Source organism: Peromyscus eremicus, chromosome 10, assembly GCF_949786415.1.
Source record: "Peromyscus eremicus chromosome 10, PerEre_H2_v1, whole genome shotgun sequence".
Classification (NCBI taxonomy): domain Eukaryota; kingdom Metazoa; phylum Chordata; class Mammalia; order Rodentia; family Cricetidae; genus Peromyscus; species Peromyscus eremicus.
In genome coordinates, this window is record NC_081426.1 from 29,340,632 (window position 1) to 29,360,489 (window position 19,858).

General features: G+C 50.0%; 1 protein-coding gene across 8 annotated transcripts in view; it reads left to right on the forward strand.

Moving 5' to 3' along the window:
* Positions 1-19,858, forward strand: part of Rgs12 (regulator of G protein signaling 12) — a 101,677-nt gene that overhangs the window by 54,596 nt on the left and 27,223 nt on the right. For all 8 annotated transcript variants that reach the window (XM_059275746.1, XM_059275739.1, XM_059275742.1 and 5 more), the window contains exon 4: positions 2,903-2,924. In XM_059275746.1, coding sequence (XP_059131729.1) covers positions 2,903-2,924 — 22 coding nt within the window. The remainder of the gene's footprint in view (positions 1-2,902; positions 2,925-19,858) is intronic.

Here is a 19,858-nt window from a genome sequence, read left to right on the forward strand (position 1 = left end):
ACCTTTCTAGTATGTGAAACTGCTGATGTTTCTACTGACTCCTTTCAAAAATGATTAGTGTGTATGAGTGTTTTGTGTACATGTATGTCTGTGCAGCATGTATGTGCCTTTTACCTGTGGAGATCAGAAGAGGGCTCTGGAGTTGCAGATGGTTGTGAGCTACCCCATGGGTGCTGGGCATTTAACCCAGGTCCTCTGGAAGAGCTACCTGCCAGGGCTCTTAACCACTGAGCCATCGCTCCAGCTCATGTTTCTCCTGATTCTGGCATGTGTGGGCCTCCCTTGGGTATGGCCGAGCTTGTGCTCTGGTGTTGCGTGTATAGGGACTCCTGAAGGTGGGTCATGCTGCTGCTTCCCAGAGGACTGTGCCCTGTCCTGCCCCAGGACAGCCTCCTTAAGGACTGTGCCAAATGAGGGGAGCGTCTCAGAGGAGATAGAGTGAATGACAGTACTGTGGCCAGGCTGCTCACCAGTGGCCGTGGCTTTTCCTTACTGCTCCCGATCCCCTGACTGCCTTCTCTTTCTCGAGGACTCTGACTTTTGTAACAATAACATATTAAAAAGTACACATCTCTGTCCTGACTTTTTCCTATCAGTTAAAACTGTTTCAAAAATTGAAAGGTTACCTTTTCTAAAAGGTGTCTCTTGAACTTGACTCAATGCACTGTCAGATGGATACAGCGCTGTGCTCATTCCCACTTTCTCATGGGTATCGGTCCTTGAAGGCCATCTTCTTACTGCCTGTCTTTGGCTTCTAGGTCCCTGTTTCTAGGCCTCTCTGCTTCTCTAACTGTGGGTTCTGCTGTGTGTTGAAATTTCCTGGTATCTGTGTCTAGTCAGCTATGATTTGAGGGGCTGTGTTTGTCTTGAGTAACACAAGGTGACACCTTGTTGAGGTTTACACTCTAAGATCGACAGGATTTCTGAATATGCATGGCAGCAGAGAGTCCCCAGGAAGAGCTGGCTCTGGTGCCTTTCAGCCTCACACTGTGGTGGCAGATGACTGGCCATGGCATGGGAAATCCAGCCTGTAAAGGAGGCCAGCATACAGGATGGTCAAATACTGCTTGTAGATGTCCAGCAAGGGGAAAGTTAAGTGGCTGCAGGGCTGGGGAGGTGGCTCAGCAGTTAAGAGCACTGGCTGCTCTTCCAGAGGACACGGGTTCAATACCCAGCATCCACATAGCAGCTCACAGTCATTTGTAACTCCAGTTCCAGGGTTACAAATCTGATGCCCTCTTCTGGCCTTTGGGGCACCAGGCACACACGTGGTGACAGACCTCCAGGCAGGCTAAATAACAACATACATAAATTAAAAATTAAAAATTAATTAGATGCACCCTGTTGGTGACTAGGGAAACTGGATTCCTTAGACCTGAGTTTTTGTGGATTCAGACCCCATCACAGGTTGTAGCAGTCATAGTAAGAAATGACTTCTATGTTCCATGACAGTCTCTTGGTCATAGGTGGAAGCTGGCTATCAAGGTGGACCCATTGAGTCCTTCATCATGTATCATAGCAGGGTAGTGATAGGAGCCCCTCAATGTCAGCCAGGGTGGATAGAGAGTTCTAGATGGCTGCCTGGTAGGCCTGGACATGGGTGTAGAGTTAGATAGGGAGTGCACAAATCCAGGTGCCCTGGTGGGTTGTGGATCATACGTCCTTTGACTTACTTGGGGAGAGTGGACGGTGTCTTATGGCCATATGTTGACTGCCACTGGAGTGTCTGGTGGACGCCACCTGAGTAGGTTGTTTTACTAGAGGGGTCTTACAACATGCCTAGGGGAAACCCAGATCTGATGGTGAGCCATGCTCTGCTCAATTGCTGTCTGTTCTCTTAGAAGCTCTGTTCAGCTGAGACCTGAGTGCTATGGCAAAAACGGTAGAACCCTGGCAGTACAAAGCCTGGGAGCATGGACCTAGGGAGCTTTCTGTAGGGCCCAGTATAGCCCGGGCCACAGGAGGGGAGGTTTTCTGGGATCTTGGCATGCTGCAGACATGAAAGCAGTGCTGCTGGACCTGCTCTGTGTCACATGCCTTTTCTGAGCCACCCCGGCACTCTGCTGTCCTGCCTGCTTTTGGAGAAGAACCGTACTGAGGCCGGGATCCTAATAACCACGGGCTACACTGGCTCTTCCATGCACCACCTTCTCCTACTGGGTCGTTCTGCTGCCCCTAGGATGCCTGCCTCCTTATCCAGCTACCTTTCTCTCCTGGTCCCTATCCTGGGCCACTTACCACCTGCTTGACCAATACCAAGTGTCCACATGAGCCCAGGCTGGGCTCCCTCACAGAACCACTGACAGTTTTTATTCCCAGAAGATCAGCCTTTCTACCCAGTAGTTCTTAGCAACCCCCAAGTCTTTTTATCTGCCCCCAGGCCTTTCCCCAGGCCTGTAACAGCCACTCTCCTGTGTGTGTGTGTGTGTGTGTGTGTGTGTGTGTGTGTGTGTGTGGTTAGGGACACACACACTTTCTGTCCTACCTTCTCACAGCCCAGGTCCCACTCTGGGGTGGAGGTGACACTGGTGGATACACTGGGCCTGATCTGAACAGTGTCTGGCACTGAGAGCCCTGCCCTGCAGGGTGCCCTCACTGGGGCATCAGTCTTAAGCAGCTATCACAAGGGCTGTTAATAAGACTGTGATGTCAGACATGCTGGGATTTGTTCTTTTCAAGTGAAAATGACGGCAACTTCCTCTTACAGGGAGTCACCAGCTGGGGCGGAGTTGGAGCCCCAAGGCTTGACTCACTGTCTGCTTCTCGGCACCTACCTGGGTAGCTGCGAGTCTCGAGTCTCCCAGGACCTTGAGTTGTGTTCTCGATGGAGGAAGTGAAGTGCTGTTCCCTGAATCTTGTCATGAGATGCAATTAACTCATGTCTTTCTCTCTTTTTTTTCAGTCTGCAACTGTGTCTGATGGTGGTAAGTCATATATATTTTATTATTTTTATTGCCATTTTCAAATTATGAAAATATATTTGCCATTTGATGTACTCAGGAAAGATGTTTTCTCTGCCTTTCCCTTATGGGAGGGTCTCAGTTGGAGTTTTGCTGGGGGAGCGTCCTGGTGGCCTGGGCATGTGTTTGACTAACAGGGCACTAGAACCTCGGAGATAGCCAGCACAGGTAGTGTGCTGGGCTGCAGTTCATGCTCCTGCATGCCTGTGATCAACAAGCAAAAACATGCTTGCTGATCCCTTGTACATCCAGCTTCCAAACGAGCAAGTTCAGCTTTCAAACACTTGCTGAATTTGAGCCATTCTGGAAGTTTCCTTCTTAAGGAAAGCATAGTAATGAACTGAGAGTGTGGGATGAAGAAGAATCAAAGCCTTTCTTTCAGTCTTTGAAACATTTTGTGTACAGGCTCTTTTAGTGTTACTGACTAGGAAGGGAAACACCAGCCAGGTTTAACTCCATTTCTCTGAGATAATCCCTGGTTTTCATTCAGAGTTTGTTTGTTTGTTTGTTTTTAATTTAAAAAAAACTGCCTAAAACTATTTGGAGGGTTTCATCTAGACAGTCCTCATGCGTGTAGTAGTCTTAGTACGACAGAGAACTTGGTATAATTTCTAGAAACTTCTGCTGTCTCTCCTCACTGCTGCCCACCTCAGGCTGGTGCCTGTCTCCCACAGGAAAGTGCAGGCGGAGCCTCTGGCATTAGGAGCTCTGTAGGGGTCACAGAATGTTGAGTGGAGCAGAATACTGCTTGAATTACAAACCTGCTCATGCCAGAACACAGAGCACAGGGAGCCTGAGCACCAGGGTTAGCATATATTTTAGAATAAAGGGGGTTATATTTCCTGTGTTATGTACAATAATGATCGTGTCATTTAATCAGTCTTAAGCCGGGAGCAGGAAAAGCCTCCTTAATGCAAGAAAAGAAGTAGGACGTGCAGCCAAGCCTGGGCCAAGAATGCAGGTTTACAGCCTTGGTTCCGACTTCTCTTTTCTGGCAGAGGACATTTAGTCTTGTGGGAAATTTATATACTTGAGAGGTTTTCATAATCCATCAGTTTAATAGTATATAATATTTCTTATTGACTTTCCAAAGTTCTTCCCTGTTGCTAGGAGTCGGGGAAGCCAGGCCTCCCCAGCCCCAGCATCTCAAGTTGTCCCAGAGGCTTCAGAATGATGGGAAGCCCCTGGCTCCCAGCCCCCACGGTGCCTTTCTGAGGAAGTGGTGTCCTGGCCAGGTGATTCCCCTGTCCCTGGGGGCTTTCCACTCTCTGTCCCCTCCTCCTCTACCTCAGACCCCAGGGCTGTGGTCCTGTTCTTGCATGGAGGGCCTGCTATGGCAGGAGGCAGAGAATTTCAGGAACTATTAGACAGCCGGATGTATTTTATTTGTCATTTTTCATGCTTTTATTATTTTTCTACTTTTAGTTTCTTTTCTGATTATAAGATTAAAATGAAGAGACTATGTGGCTCAGTCTGTGTCTAGGAGGTCAGTGTTATGTGCCATGGTTACATTGGTACTGAAGTAGTATAAGTATCACTAGTTGAGGTTCCTGGAGCTTAGGCCTGGAGAAGAGCCTCTGCCCTTCACTCTGCTAATCCAGCTAAGGCCTTGCATTTCCCATAGGCCCCAGGAGCTATTTCCTGCTCCCCTATGCCGTGCCCAGGCACCTGTGGAAAAGGGCTAGGCAGAAGCGTGAATGTTTCCACCTAGAGATATTTTATAGACTTGGTCAGTAGTAGACAGGTTCCCACATGGAGCCTCAGAACCGCAGCATCCCACTGCTTCTGTGGGAAACTATGCTCCAAGTGTAGGCAGAGATGAGGGGCCAGCTCAGTCTGTGCCCAGTTGGGGCTATGGCTGCCTCCTCATCCAGCCTGGGCTGTGGTTATCAGGAAATCTCATACTCTTCAGAAGTGTCCTGCATCCAGCTAACCGTGCCCTTGACATGACGTGGCTCTTTGCTGTCATTCCAGGCTGTGTGTAACGTTTGGTAACGTGTTCCTACCGTGTCATTTCATGCTGTTTTAAGGAAGTTGGGCAGTGCCACTTACGATTTTGCTCAGAGTGTGCTTTTCACCTGCTCAGCAGGAAAGGGCTTAAGGCCACCACTGCACCACAGCCTGCACACTGGCCTTCTGTGGAGGGCAGACTGTCCCTAAGACAGCACATCCTGCCTAGAGAAGGAGTGTCCCTAGCATAGAGACTTCCCAGTGACCCACTTGTTGAAAACTTATCCAAACAGAAAACAAGATTTCAACCTGGAAGGTTGAAAGTGTGTAAACCAAGTATGGGCTGGTGGTGTTGCTCGTGGTTCAAGCCCTTACCTAGCATGCTTGAGCCCAGGGATTTTATCCCAGTCTCAGGGAAGAAGGGAGGAGTGAGAAAGACGGAGGGAGAGGAGAGGGGAGGGGACACAAATGTGAGAGTCCCACTGTTGATGCTGGTACTGAAAGGAGTTTTCTGCCTCGGATACAGGCTTGGCTTTCCCACTGTCATCTGTGGTACCTCAGCATCGTGCTCCCACAGTGCTCCACTTCTGTGTTCTTGCATTGTTCTACCCTTGTGCTCCCATAGTGTCCCACCCTTGTGCTCCCGCAGTGTCCTACCTCTGTGCTCCCGCAGTGTCCCACTCCTGTGCTCCTGTAGTGATCCACCTCTGTGCTCCCAAAGTGTCCCACCCCTGTGCTTCTGTCTCTGTGCTCCCATAGTGTCCCACCTCTGTGCTCCTGCAGTGTCCCACCTCTGTGCTCCCAGTGTCCCACCTCTGTGCTCCTGCAGTGTCCCACCTCTGTGCTCCCAGTGTCCCACCTCTGTGCTCCCAGTGTCCCACCTCTGGGCTCCCAGTATCCCACCTCTGTGCTTCTGCAGTGATCCACTTCTGTGCTCCTGCAGTGATCCACCTCTGTGCTCCCGCAGTATCCCACCTCTGTGCTTCCTCAGTGATCCACTTCTGTGTTCCCGCAGTGATCCACCTCTGTGCTCCCGCAGTATCCCACCTCTGTGCTTCCTCAGTGATCCACTTCTGTGTTCCCGCAGTGATCCACCTCTGTGCTCCCGCAGTATCCCACCTCTGTGCTTCCTCAGTGATCCACTTCTGTGTTCCCGCAGTGATCCACCTCTGTGCTCCCGTAGTATCCCACCTCTGTGCTTCCTCAGTGATCTACCTCTGTGCTCCCACAGTGTCCCATCCCTGTGCTCCTTCAGTGATCCACCTCTGTACTACCTCTGCGCTCCCATGATGCCATCTCTGTGCTCCCATGGAGCTTAACCTCTTTAACTTCCTATTAGCAGCTCTACCAGGATCTCCCCTCCCACCCGACTCTTGTGTTCTCAGAAGGGTACACCACTTTCTGCTGCATGCGGACATTCAGGTGTGCCTTTCCTGCTAAAGGTTCAGTAGTTCTGGTGTATGAAGTCAGCTGGCAGCAGGCAGATCATTAGAGACATCACTACCAGTTTTAGCATGCAGACAGTTTGAAAGTCACAGAGCTTAAGAGAGGAGTCTATGAAAGGTGTGAGAAAGCACTCCAGGGCAAACAAGGTGGTCTTGTCACAAAGGTAGTAGTCACAACCTAGGATCTCCTGCCTGGGTCGGGTCAGAACCTCCTTTCTATGGAAGGATTCCCCCAGCCTCTGGTTATACCTGCTCCTCACTGAGATAGAAAGATACAAGCTTCTTTTAGCTTCCAGGGTTCCTGTGAGGGTAGCACCCTTTGATTTATGCCAGAGAAGAGCTGCGTGGTGGTTTATAGTGGGTAAAGGACCTGCCACACAAGCCTAAAAAACCTGAGTTCTCTTCCTGGAACCCACATGGTACAGGGAGAGAACCAGCTCCCCAAAACTGCCTTCTGATCTCTGTAATCACACACACACACACACACACACACACACACACACACACACACACACACAGAGAGAGAGAGAGAGAGAGAGAGAGAGAGAGAGAGAGAGAGAGAGAGAGAGAATAATGAAAATATGCCAGAGAAATAGATTGGAGTGGAGGAAGTTAGGACTGTCAGCATGGTGCATCCTGACCTAATCAGCCTGTAACAGTGTGATGTCAGTGGGTGGGTGTGGCTTTGGGACTGTGTAACACCCTTCCTAAGCTCTCTGTACTGTCCAACCTTAGCTCTCCTGCAGGCCTGCTGGTCCTGGAAGCCGCCGTTCCTCATGTGCTCATGTCAGACCCTTCAACTCTAACTCCCCTGCCCTCACCACATCCACGGATCCTTCGTGTAGAAGTGAGGCTTTGCCTCCTCCATCCGCAGTGCATGCTCTGTCTCCTCCCCCCAACCGCGCCTGTCCTCTACAGTCGCTCGCAGGGCAGTAGTCCACACTGAACTTGGACCCCTTCATCTGACCAGTCCACAGTGTACTGCTGTCCCAGACTGGTTCCAGTGACCGTCAGTGGCTCTTCAGCACTCCAGGTCTCTGGACCTCCCCCTCTACTCTTCCTGATGTCATTCTCCTGTCCCCGCCTGCCGCCTCACCTGCCCCTTCTCTGAGTGGTAGTCTGTGTTCTTTCCTGCCAGTGACTGACATGAGAAAGCTTGGTGAGAGGGTCACTGGATCTGGGCCCCAGTGATCTTCAGTGACATTAGCCCAAGTGTTAGAAGGCTGGGTTAGGGCAATGACTTCTAAAGTGTTTACAGCAGCAAAATGCTCTTAAACCCAGTCAAGCAAATGTCCTATCCTGAAGCACAGATGGAAAATGCCTGGCTGAATGACAGGTGGGTGACCTGGTCTGTAGCACCCCTACCTGGCTAAATTCCAGAAGGCACCTCAAGTCTGTCTTCATCTTCTTCTCCAGGCTGCTAGGCCTCAGGTTAGGTTTTCTCTGCTTTTATCCTTTTCTTATCTGAAGTGTGGGCATGAGTGTCCTCTTGTTTGACCCTCTGCCCAGGTTCAGAGTGGACAGGAGAGCCAAGGAATGTCTCCCTGAGCCGTGTGGCAGTGGCGCACGTGACTGTAGGTTTGCTTCATGGTGGAACTTTCAGTGGAACTTGAGGGAACAGAGTATCGGGCCAAGGGCGATTCTTGGCCTGCTGTGCCCCATGGGGCTCTGGGTGCTTGACACTGGGCTAAGTATTTGTCTGGACTTGGGACTTGTCTAGACTCTAGGCTGGCATGGACACTGGGCTGAGTGCTGGGAGTCCCCAGACTGTCCTGGAGACTTGAGCAACTTTGATGAGGACTAGCATGCCTGCTGAGAGTGGTGGCCGCACCTTTGTTTCGTGTTTTTGTCTCTGTGACCTGTGCTAGGTGCTGGGGGCTTGGCCAGGTCTGCTCAGCCTCCCCCCTTGTGAAGCCCCGCCTCCCTGAGGAGGCTGCTGGGCTCTCTCAGTCTTCTCAGTCGGGTTAGTTTTGGTTTGTACTGTTTGCAACTCCGAGATCTGGAGGGCTGCTTAATGTCTCAGACTGTGAAAAGCTTGTCTTTACCTGTGGATGTTCTGGGAATGACCATGCCCTCCTGCCCTTTGCCCTCCTCACTCCCTGGCACTTCTTACTGTTCATCCTCACCCTAAGCTGTAGGGTAAAGATTTGGGGTCTGCCCAGGGCTGCACTCAGGCAAGCCATCATCCCTTCCTGCCTGGCAGCTTTGGCTTTGCCCCAGCCTGATGGCATCTTCTGTCCTACACAAGTGGCTGCAGCGGTCCACATCACAGCTGTGATGAGCGGACGCGGATGCTGCTCGGTGATGAAGGGCCGGCCGTTGTTGCCACAAGGATTTGGAGTTAGGTCGCATTCACTTTCAACATATGGAGCATTGCAATTGTGAAGATTCTTGGCAGGTGAACCCATATTCTATAAAATCACAAGAGATGAGGGACGTGAAAGGAGCCCCAGTGGAACCTCGGATACTGTGCAGCGTGACTCGGTGGTTCATGGCACCACAGCCTGATCTTGTACTTTTCACTGCTCACTAACTAGTGGGAATGGAATGTTAATTTGTAGCATGTGGGGTGAGAGCAGGTGTTTTAATCAGAGCCTTTTATTTGGCTCAGTAGTTCCCATTTTTTGTGGCTTTTTTGGACTTAAAACTCAAACAGACTGTAGACTGTTGGGGAAGCAGGCAGACTTGGTTTCTGCCAAGATGCCTCCCAACACACTCATTTCTTTCTGGTTTTACAAGACATTTGGAAGGAGTTTTTATTAGTAACTATGTTGTGAATTTTTTTTCAAGCAAAGTTCAAGAGTAATAAAGCCAGTGACTCCTTCTCCCCTCCCCTCCTCTCCCCTTCCCTCCTCCCCCTCTTCTGCTTGTGGGAACCTTGGGCATGTTCAGAACTTGTCTTAGTGCACTGGAGTGGGAGTGGGGTTCTCGTGGTTCCTCGTCTGTCTTCAGAGGCCCACCGAGGCGGCTCTGCACCCTCCCCTCACCAGGGGAATGCATTCCCTAGATTCCTAGAGGACAAGACTCTGTGGAACTGAGCCTTGTGTGGGTCTCTGTGGCAGAAAAGCACTGTGAACCTGGCTCTGAGACCAGGAGGGTAGAGTCAGAGAGGTGATGCCCAGGGGCTTCCTGCTTATGTGCCAACACTCTGTTTCGGAGGAGTTGGCATAGTATGCTCACTTGCAGAAGCCTTTGCAATACATGCCTGGGGTTTGTGCTCTTTTACACTTTGATAAAGAGCTGTGTAGGGTGCTGTCCTCCCTGTGGTTCCCCTTGGCGCCGTAGAGCCTTTGGCTGGAGAACTGGTTAATGGGAAGGAAACATGAGTGTCTTAAGTGCACACATACGAGGATCTTCATAGGAATGAGTAGGAAGGAGTGACAAAGAGCAGCAAGTTTGTGATGGCATAACAAGGGGACTGGACCTCTGGACCAGTCTGGCACTTGCCAGAAATTTTGCTAAGAGATGTGGTGGGACACGGGATGCAGTTGTCCTAGTCCGTTTACTCAGTGCTCGGCAGCAGCAGTTCCTTTGTCAAGTGACCAAGGTGCTTTCCCGACTTGACATAGGAAGGATACTCCTCCTGAAAGAGCCTTTATATTCATGGCTTGATGGAAGTCCCTCCAGGGATTCCTACAAGAACTGGTTGGATCTGGAACTTCCCCAGACTTGTGCAAGGGCTGGCAGCCTTCATCCTGTAGCTCCACATCGTCTTGAGCATGCATTGCCTAGAGTCAATACTAAGATGTCCTGGGTGGTCCCCAGCCTAGTCTCCTCCAGTTGTGTTTGGACTGCATACTGCAGCCCCTTAGCTTTCTCTAGTTCTCATTTATCTCTTCAGCTCAATGAAGTGTCAATTGTAGGGACCCTTTCCTGCTGTAGTTCCCAACATGCCTCCTGGTAAATGGGCTGATCTAAGCATGCACCTCCTTGATGACTTTCCCATCAGGAGTGACAGTCTTAGGGTGACAGTGGTCCAGCTTCCAAGGGTCATTGCTACACACATTTAGTTCAGTTTTCTAGTGCTGCGTGGCAGTAGGGTTCCAGTCACAGCCAGACCATCACAACCAACATCCTGTGATTGCAATGCTTTCACACTCGAGTTGTGGAACACGATTTAGAAAGTTCAGAATAAAATTTGAGCTCAGTACAAAGAGCTCCCATGGTTTCTCATTCCACAGGTAGAACACTGTCTTTAGAAGCATGAAGCACCAGGTCTCACCCCCAGTGTGCCTGGGGTATCCTGTATCCCACACATTCCAGGCATGGGAAACAATCAGTTCATCATTCATTCAGAGCTGATACCTCATTCTGGAATCAGCAAGCCCTGCCTGCCTGTCCATCCTGTTACTTTTCTCTGCCTTTACCGAGCATTCTGTCATGAAAAGTCAGAGCATCATGAAGTGGTGGCATGGCCCTGACTACACCAGAGCCTGTCTTCTGAGCTGTTACTGTTCCAGGGCACTCTGGTGCATCTTGGTGTCCTACCCAGCTCTCCAGGGAGCAGTGTTCTACACACTGTAGAATATTTGGGCTCACCTCCTGGGAGGGCTCTTTGTCTGACACCATGTGGTGTAACACTCAAGGGTGTCCTTAGATTAGGAGAAGGTTGTAGTGCTGCATGCCTAAATAGCAACACTTAGACCCACAGGTTCCAGTGTATCCAGCCCTCACCTCAGTGAGTGACAGTTGTAATTCAGGTGCAGTGTGATCCTTCTGCATTTGAGATCCAGACACGGAGGCCTTGCAAGGTCTCAAAGCTGGTGAGGAGGACCGTTCCCACTGTGTTACAGGCTGGTGGGAGTCAGCACCACCATTTGCTCAGAGATGGCTTTGTTCTCTGAACAAAGGATGTGGACAGGATCTGGGAGCTTCCTGAGGTCCCGTACAGCTCTGAACACGATGGAGGTCAGCTAGGTGGCACTGCCGTGTGCTTACTCCTTATCCAGTGACTTCACCTGCCAGTTATAAGTGGCACATACTGGTTGAGTAACATGGACTTTTTGGTGAGCCTTGTACAGAAGGGATTGGGGCCAGCTTGCAAAGGCCACTTACAGACAGCATATCTCTGGGACAATTTACCACATCCTCTGGGAAGGAAGGCTTTTATGTAAATATTTTAAAACAAAACCCAAGACTCATGACCTAATGATGGCTTTCCTGCCTTTAAAAAGGCATCCTTTCAAGTTAGTTGACATTAATGGGACTACAGTGATTGATGCCAGTGATCTTTACAACACACTGGGGAATGGCTGGCACTGGAGGAGGAAGGCACCTACCTATTCTTGGGGCATCATCCTTTCAGTCTCTGCCTGGTTCCCAGGGCACATTGACCTTCCATGTTCACTCTGACTCATGTCTCATCCCTACCACGTGATCTGTTAAAAAATGAAAGCACATACACAGTCCCTGTTTCATTGTCTGTGCCCCAACCTGGTCACACACAGGCCGTTTGTGCCCAACATAACAGCTCCTTTTCTTTTGGAGACAACTTCCCATGTGTTTGGCCATTTGAATTGCCAAACTTGATCATATAGACAGCATCTGAGAAAGGTTGCCTAAAGGCAGAAGCCCAGTGAGAGCACTCACTCCCCTACACAAAGTTATGCTGTGTTGGGGGAACACACCTAGAAGGTGCATCTCACAGTTCACGACACTTCCGGCTTCGGGCACTTGACGTGAGTTTTGGTGACCACTTTTCAAGTAATGAAAACTGTTTATTGAAAAGTAGCTTAGACACTGAAAAGTATACATACCATCACCTGGGGCCTGAGTGGCACCAGTTCCCCACTGAGGACAGGTTGGCTGCTGTACCCACTTGGACTAATGCTGCCATGTGTGCTCTGGTGCCTGACGACTTTCTGTGAACATGCCTTGTGGGTCAGTTACCATTCACTCTGGCTCCCGTGCCCTGTTCTTGTTAAATGGCCACTGCCCTCTCTTGCCCCTGGTGATAGCGTCTGTGCTGGTTCAAACTTCAGCTAACACAGAGGTGTTGTAAGACATGCCTGTGCAGGTCTCTGCATGGCCATCTGGGTGTGCCTTGCTCTGAGGAGCTGGCCATTGGTGTGTGTGAGGTAGTCTCCATTTCCAGTGTGCACACCACCCAGCAATATGTAAGAAACCGCCTTCTCAGAGCTTCCTGTTGTGTTCATCGTGGCAGCTAGGGTTTGTATGTGGCCATGTGATTTTTTTTAAATACTCAGTGCAGACTTTTGCTTAGATGGATGTCAGTGTAGACTACCTGACAAACAAGCTTGGGGCCCTGCATTCCATCCTAGACACTGCCAAAAACAAACAGGCTTGTGCTTGTTGCTTTTTTTTTCTTTCTCATTTGGCTGGTTTATGTTGTTGTTAGTTGATCAGTAGGAAATTGAAAAAATAATGAATTCTGACAAGGATTCTTGGATTGAATGAACGAATTACGATAATCTTCTATATTGGCTACTTTCCCATTGCTGTGATAAAATGCGGTGACAAGGAGGCTTATAGAAGAAGTTTATTTTAGCTTACAGTTTCAAAGGGATAAGAGTCCATTATGGTGGGGAAGCTTGGTTCTAAGTGGCAGGCGTGGCTGCAGGACCAAGAAGCGGAGCGCTCACATCATCAAGCAGAGAGTAGCCAGGAAGTGAGGCAAGACTGTGAACGCTCACAGCCTGCTCCCAGGGATGTACTTCCTCCAGCAAGGCTCTCCCTCCCAAATGCTCAACGACCCCTCTTCCCCAAACAGTGTCATCAGCTGGGGACCAGGTGTTCAAATCCTGGAGCCTATAGGGACCGGTCTCCTTCACACCACCACAGCTTACATTTTGGATTGCATTCCTGCTTGGTTTTTGTAGCTAATGAAATGAAGGAAGGAATGATAGCATTTGAGGAAGGCATGCAGGCAAGCCTTCTGCGGTTGGTTCTCAGTACTGTCTTCTGAAGACCGGAAGTTTTTAAGATAGTCCCAGGTGCCTCCCCTTTAAGTAGGCTTTTGTCTTAGCTCTCCTCCTCCTCCGCTCTTCCTGAGACCATGAAGGTAAGACTGTTACTATTGTATTGTTCACATTTAAGTCTTGGATGCCCCCGGAATCCGCTTTTCTTCCTGGTGCGGGGGAGGGGTTTGAGTTTCTGCTTTGTTTGCAACACTTAGGGACACTCCTTGGGGGCAGACCCCAAGTTGGATGGATCTGCTTTCAGGGCAGATGATGGCAGGCACACGAGCAGATCTGTCACAGTACAGAAGAGGGGAAGCCAGATGACTCACACCATGGAGGCCAAAGGAGCAGCCAATGGAGTCGAGCACTGGCTTGATTTGTCTTAGTTGTACTCAACGATCGGAATAACACAAGCATGTCTACATCTCAGCAACTTTAGGTTTTAGGTTTAGCTAAGAGTAGAAAGACAAGAAAGAGAGTCTTTAGGACTGGAAAGGAGACAGCTACATATGCACAGTTCACAGTTGACATCGTCTATGAACCCAAAGCAGAGCTCCTGGCCAGCCCTGACCTTCACAACTGATTGAGTTCATCAAAGAGAAAGCAGGACCTTCCTTAAATGAGGTGCCATGTCTGTGTGGAGAGGGGATGAGAACATGAGTTTAGATATTGACCAACAGAAGTTTTAGATTTATATTTAAAATTTTAAAGAGGAAAATATGTTATGAATCATGACTTAACACTGCAGATACATAGCTGGAGTTGCTCGCCCTTTCACACGATGTTCAGGACTAGCATGACCCAGTTATTAGTTGGCATCATTCAATGCCTGTGTGCCTAACATTGTCACCACTTTCCTGTGATGATAGTGTATAGTTATTACCAGGTTTTTATTGAAAGGTTCTGTAGCTTTCCAGTGAGGAGTGGAGTGCACCCCATCCTATGAAGTTAGCTCCATCATTACACTTGGCACAGCCAGAGCACCCTCTTTGACAAGGTTTATGTAGAAGGTGAAGCCTGTCTCTAACTGCCATGTGGGTGTGTGGCTCTGGAACCTTCCTCCTGAGCCCAGCCTCTGGATCCCTGGGCTTATGTGCTGGGCAGTGTGTCTGTCTTCTCCTTTGTCCAGGTTCTGTTGCCAGGTGACTCTTTCATGTGTGCCCATTGATGTGAACATAAAAGGAGAATGTCTTCATGATACCAATTTTTTTATTTGTCAAAATGAAGTAAGTCTAGAAAGAATTAGCCAGTTAAGGAATCGTGACCCTTTTTGGTTTCAGCCAGCATGTGAATCTGATCAGGGCTTGAAAGAGATGCTGCCCCTTTCTGGCATGTCCTAGGCCCCCCTGTGGTCCAGTGACCCTCATGGTGGCAGCCGATGGCTCCTAAACTGAATTCTGAAAATGCAGCATGACGAACGAAGGAACTATTTGCTCCCACCACTTCCCACACTGACCCTTGGCAGCTCCTGCTCTACCCACTCTTACGGCCCTGAAAGCTCTTGGCATTTGCCCATCTGCTTGGCATTTCCTCTCCTGAAACACTGTGTCGTTTCACATGCTGAGTTTGTTCTGCTGGGCTCAGATGGGTCTGCTCTCACTTCAGGACAGCATTTGGGTTTCTCCCATTCTGTCCCTCAGGGCCCTTGAAGTATACGTAATCATGTGATCCTAGAACAGCCCCAAAGGACTGTCTGGCCTTGTACTCCCTGTGAGACTGTGAACCTGGCTGGCTGATGCCTGGGAGCAAGCAGGGCAGGAAAGCGTACTGGGACACCACCTGAGAGTTTGTGGTGCCTGCCCAGTTCTACTACCCACCACTATCCTAAGACCTCAGAGGCCTCACCCTCACAGTGGACCCATAGAATTAGACCAACAATTGGGGGACTCTGTTCTGAGGAGGTACTGTGGGGCTCAAAGCATGTCATTCTGATTCTCATCGGGATCTGTCATTGCTGGCTGTGGTTTTCTCAGGTGAGGAGCCAACGGCTGCCCTCAGGTTTCCACTACTACATAGTGGAAACATAGACTACTCTGTAGCAGCTAGTCCTGTCCTGAGCTCTCCCCACTGCTTAATACGAAGTGTCAGCAGCTCTTGGAGTAAGGTGACAGAAGTCAGATACACAGACTGTGACTCAGGAAATGAGGTGAGTCCAGGGATGTCTTCCCCATGCCATGCAGGACTTCCATGTAGACCTGGCCCTCCAGGTAGTTTGAAGGTCTCTCTTGTTGAAGACGTGTTAGCTTCTGTCTGGTATAGTTCCAGTACTTGGATGTGTAGCTTGGGATCCTTACTGTGTTCTCCGGCCCCAAGCCCTGCAAGTGTTCGATTCTCCCCATAAGAAGGCCAAGACATAAACATAAGGGGTCATGTGATCGTCATGTCCTGTCACCTAGATACAGACAGGTCATGTTGTGCTCTGTCTCTGCCTGGCTTCTTCCAGAGCCAAAATTGTCCACAGTGGTGACCTTGTGGCTGATGTTTACAAGAGCACTGTGGGAATGAAGGGACCATGTTTACAGAGAGGCAGTGGCTTCACTGAGCAGGTGACAGGACTTCAGGGCTCAGCAAGGTTCGTAGGAGGGACTCCGCTGTGAGTGGGAAATGCAGAGGAACTCTGGAGAGCTCGGCTGCTTTTGTTGAGGGAATAGTAGGAGTGGGCATCAGGAGTGAGAAGGAGGCTGTCCACTGCTGGAGAGGAAGTGACAGGGAGATACCCAAAGGCCAACTCCTGGGCAGAGCAGGGAGAGCACACAGTGGGTCTGCAGGTCTGTGTCTGTTTCCCATCAGTACTCAGTGCATGGGGGGACTCACAGGGACACAAGGCCCACCTGATGGAGAGCTGAGTGGGGAAGAAAGGTAGCAGACCATTGAGAGCAAGCCACTGACTGACTGAAAAGCAGGATAGCCACGAGAGACCATCTCAGGAGGCTGAGACCATGGGCACAGTTCACTGAACATGCGACACTTTCTGCGTTAGTGTGGGAGACTGAGAGTCCTTTATACAAAATCCTTGGGACCAGTATTTCCGTTTTCTGACGTTTCCCCTTGTATTTTGAAATATTTGCATGTGTACAATGAGCTGTCTCAGGGATGAGACACAGGTCTTACCATGGGCTTCATTTATTCATCTTACACATAGAGCCTGAGGGTAATTGTACTCAGTACTTTAGTGTGCTTGCAGGTGACTGACACATTGTCACATGAGACAAGGTATAGAAGTATCTTTTTTTATTCACCCAAAATTTTTGGATTTGGGAGCATTTCGAATTTCAGATTTCTGAATGAAGGCTATTCAGCCTGTATTCTGAGAGGAAAGAGTAACGGTACAGAAACCTGGTGCCCTGGCTACAGGATCAGGCCTCAAAACCAGCATGGTGCACCCAGCAAGAGGTGCCTGTAAGACCTGCTTCTCTCCCTGACATTCTGACAAACCAAGATAAGATAGATAGCTGACTTCAGATCCTCTGGCCCACCAAGGTCGCAATGCAGAGAAGTGGGAGGTGTGTGAAAGCTGTGATCACCAGCTCTGAGAATTTAGTCCTAGACAGAGGGGATGACGCTGCTGTGAAGGACAGGGTGGGTGGTGAATGTTCGGGTTTTTATCACAGTGCTTAAGAAAGGCTTGGCAGGGAGTACACCTTGGTGGGTTCAGAGGTGTGTGTGTGTGTGTGTGTGTGTGTGTATTGCTGTTGGCACTTACCCTCAAACAGCTTAGAAAAAAACGTGTGTGTATGTTTTGGTGATTGTCCCTGGCTGGAGGGGGCATGGAAGGCTGTGGCAGGAGGGCCAGACACGATGGGCCCAGAAGAGACTGGGAGTCTTGTTCCTGCTCCCCATCCTCACACCAACCAGGCAGCCTCATGGATGGTAAGGGTGTATCCCCTGCTTCAGACACTGAAGGGGAAGCAGTGTGCTGAAGGGAGGGAGGCACACCAGGGCTTCCTTTTAAACCTTCACAGGTTTGTTTTAGAGGACAATATTGAGATTGCTCTGATGACCTTTTTACTGGAACTGACAGAGTCTTAAGGTTTGTGGAGGAGTGTTCTCCCAAATTAACCAGTTAGTGGACTGTGGTCATCCGGCTTTGGATAGTAAAATTTTGACCTAGTCAGATCTTTTCCCATGCATGTCTTGGAGACCAAATTTGGAATTGCTGGGGACTGTGTCCAGAAAGCTGAAAATGGCCTCTGCTGACCCTTACCTGTGCTACCTGGGGGAAGTCCCAACCTCAGAAACCACGGAGAACTCACGAGGCCTCGCTGGCTCTGTCTTTTATCCACCTCCGTTTGTGCACTGGTTTCGTTTGTGAGGACAGCAGAGAAAGGCTTTCTTTTCCAAAGCTGGCACGCCTCGCTCCCCTCGGGCTTTTCAGAGGTGCGCTGCTGATGCCACAGACTTTGCTTTGGAACTGGTTGAGTTCAGGCTGGTTGTCTCTTACGTGCACGCCCTGGAGACTCCATGGCTTTAGTCATTCTCACGGAGAATTTAGATCTCGTGTTTATGGGACTTAAGATCTTAAATTCAAGATGATGTGTAAATGACAGCATCACATAACTATCACGAGGAGCTGTGTGTTCTCGCTGCTGCTGCTGCTGCTGCTGCTGTTTAATGAACTGCACAGCGGCTCCTCCCCAGTGTTGGGAGAACAGTGTCTCTGCCCATGTGAATAATTCAGGCCTCTGCAGCAGGCACTCTGGCTGTGCATTATGCATGAGTCTCTGAGGCTTTGTGAGGCTCTAGGGCCTCTCCAGCAGCCCGTGCTGGAAGGCTGAAGGCTGCCTTTGTGAGGGTCCCCGAGGCTCTGCAATAATTCATCTACCCCCAAGGCTGAGCTAAGGAGCCATGTCCTCAGCACCCGTGGCCCAAGCCTCTAACCCAGGCCATCCAGGCTGAGCCTCGTATGGACTCAGAAGGGTGGTTTACGGTGAATGGTTGGAAGTATTTGGTTAGATGGCACCACAGTGGCTCTTATCAGCTCTACCCAGGTAAAGTCCACATCTGTCTATCAACTTGTCTTGAGTGTCAGAGCAGGCTGACATGTGCAGTCCTCAGGTATGTTTGCTGCGTGGGGAGGGTCTTATGCTGGGATGGGCTGCCACGTGACTTAGAGTTGAGACTTGAGCATTTGGAATACTTAGGGTTATGATTTGGGGGAAGAGTACAGTGAGCTGGGAGTGGGCTGAGGCTGTGCATCACAGAAGTAACTGCACACTGTCAGTCCCAAGGACTTACTGAAATGTGTAACCTACAGCCTACATCTCTAAGCAATCTCTGCAGCTGTGCTGGCAGCTGTTCCAGCTTGTTTCAGCAAGTCTGCCACAGACTTGGGTCACGTTCTCACCAGGACAGCATTTGCCTGCAAGAAGAAAACCCACATCACTACAGACACCTAGAGCACACCCACTAAGGCTACAGTGCGGGTGAACGAGTGCCACCATGCCTTATCTTCTTCAACGCAGTCTGTATTTCACCCAAGTGCTTCACATGAGGACCAGGCAGGCAGCTCCCAGCAGGCCAGCGAGTCTCACACCTGACATGTGTCAGCCTCCTGGCCTGGCCTTGAACTTGGTGTAGGAATAGATGTGTTTATAAGGAATCCCTTGCCCACCAGGTGCTGCCTGCTGTCCCAGGTCAGGCTTACTCTGAAGGTGTTTTGTTCTCTGTGTGACCAGCAGCGCTGGAATGTGGTGTGGGTTCTGAACTCCAAAGTGGATGACAAAGTGGGAGGGGACTTCTTGTCTGTGTAGCCTGTCAAAAGCACTAAGATTCAACCCACAGGAGCAACTTGAGGGGACTCTGCGGTTACCCCTCTGCTTCGCAAGCCTCCTATACCCCCAGTGGGATCAAAACATCCACTAGGAGCTCTGTTTAAAAGAACCCTGTATGTCATTCTTGGGGATTCAGAACTGCCTCTGCATGTGTGTGACCTGTCACAACACACTGTGGCTAGGCGCCACCTCAGCATCTGTGCTGTCTTTGTCTAGGTCCCTGTGCTGTGCTGGACTCAAGGCCAAGTCCGTTTCCACAGCCTCAGGGAGGCATTATCAGAGCACAGGACACTTCCTCTTGTCCTAGGGGAAGTGCTTTGCTGCAGCCATGGAAATTGTCCCCTCACTAACCAGGCCTCTCACCTGAGCGGGTCTCTAGTGCCGCTGCCAGGAGATGGACCCTGCTTCCCCTCACCTCCTGTGGTGTCAACTCTCCGCTCTTGTCATTGCCACTTGAGCTGTGCCTGCTGAGGTGCTGCACCGCTTTCCTCTGTGACCAGTGTCCATGCCTGAGAGACCCAAGAGCAAGCCTGACCCACAGCCGGGAATCCTGGCAGATGGTACAGTGTGGGACGCTAAGTGACACACCGGAGTTCAGCAGTCATTTGCTACAATTCCTTCTTTGTTAGAGTTCATAGTGTCAGGTTGACTTGGGAGTCTTGGAAAGTCATTGTTTTGTATCAGGTTATACAAATGAGTGTAGTCGGTAGACTGGTCATCTTTCACTTACTGACTCAGACAGCACAGGTTCACTCCCACCACAAACCCAGCACTTCCTTCTGCAGCACTGGGGACCAGTAACCCCTTGTAGT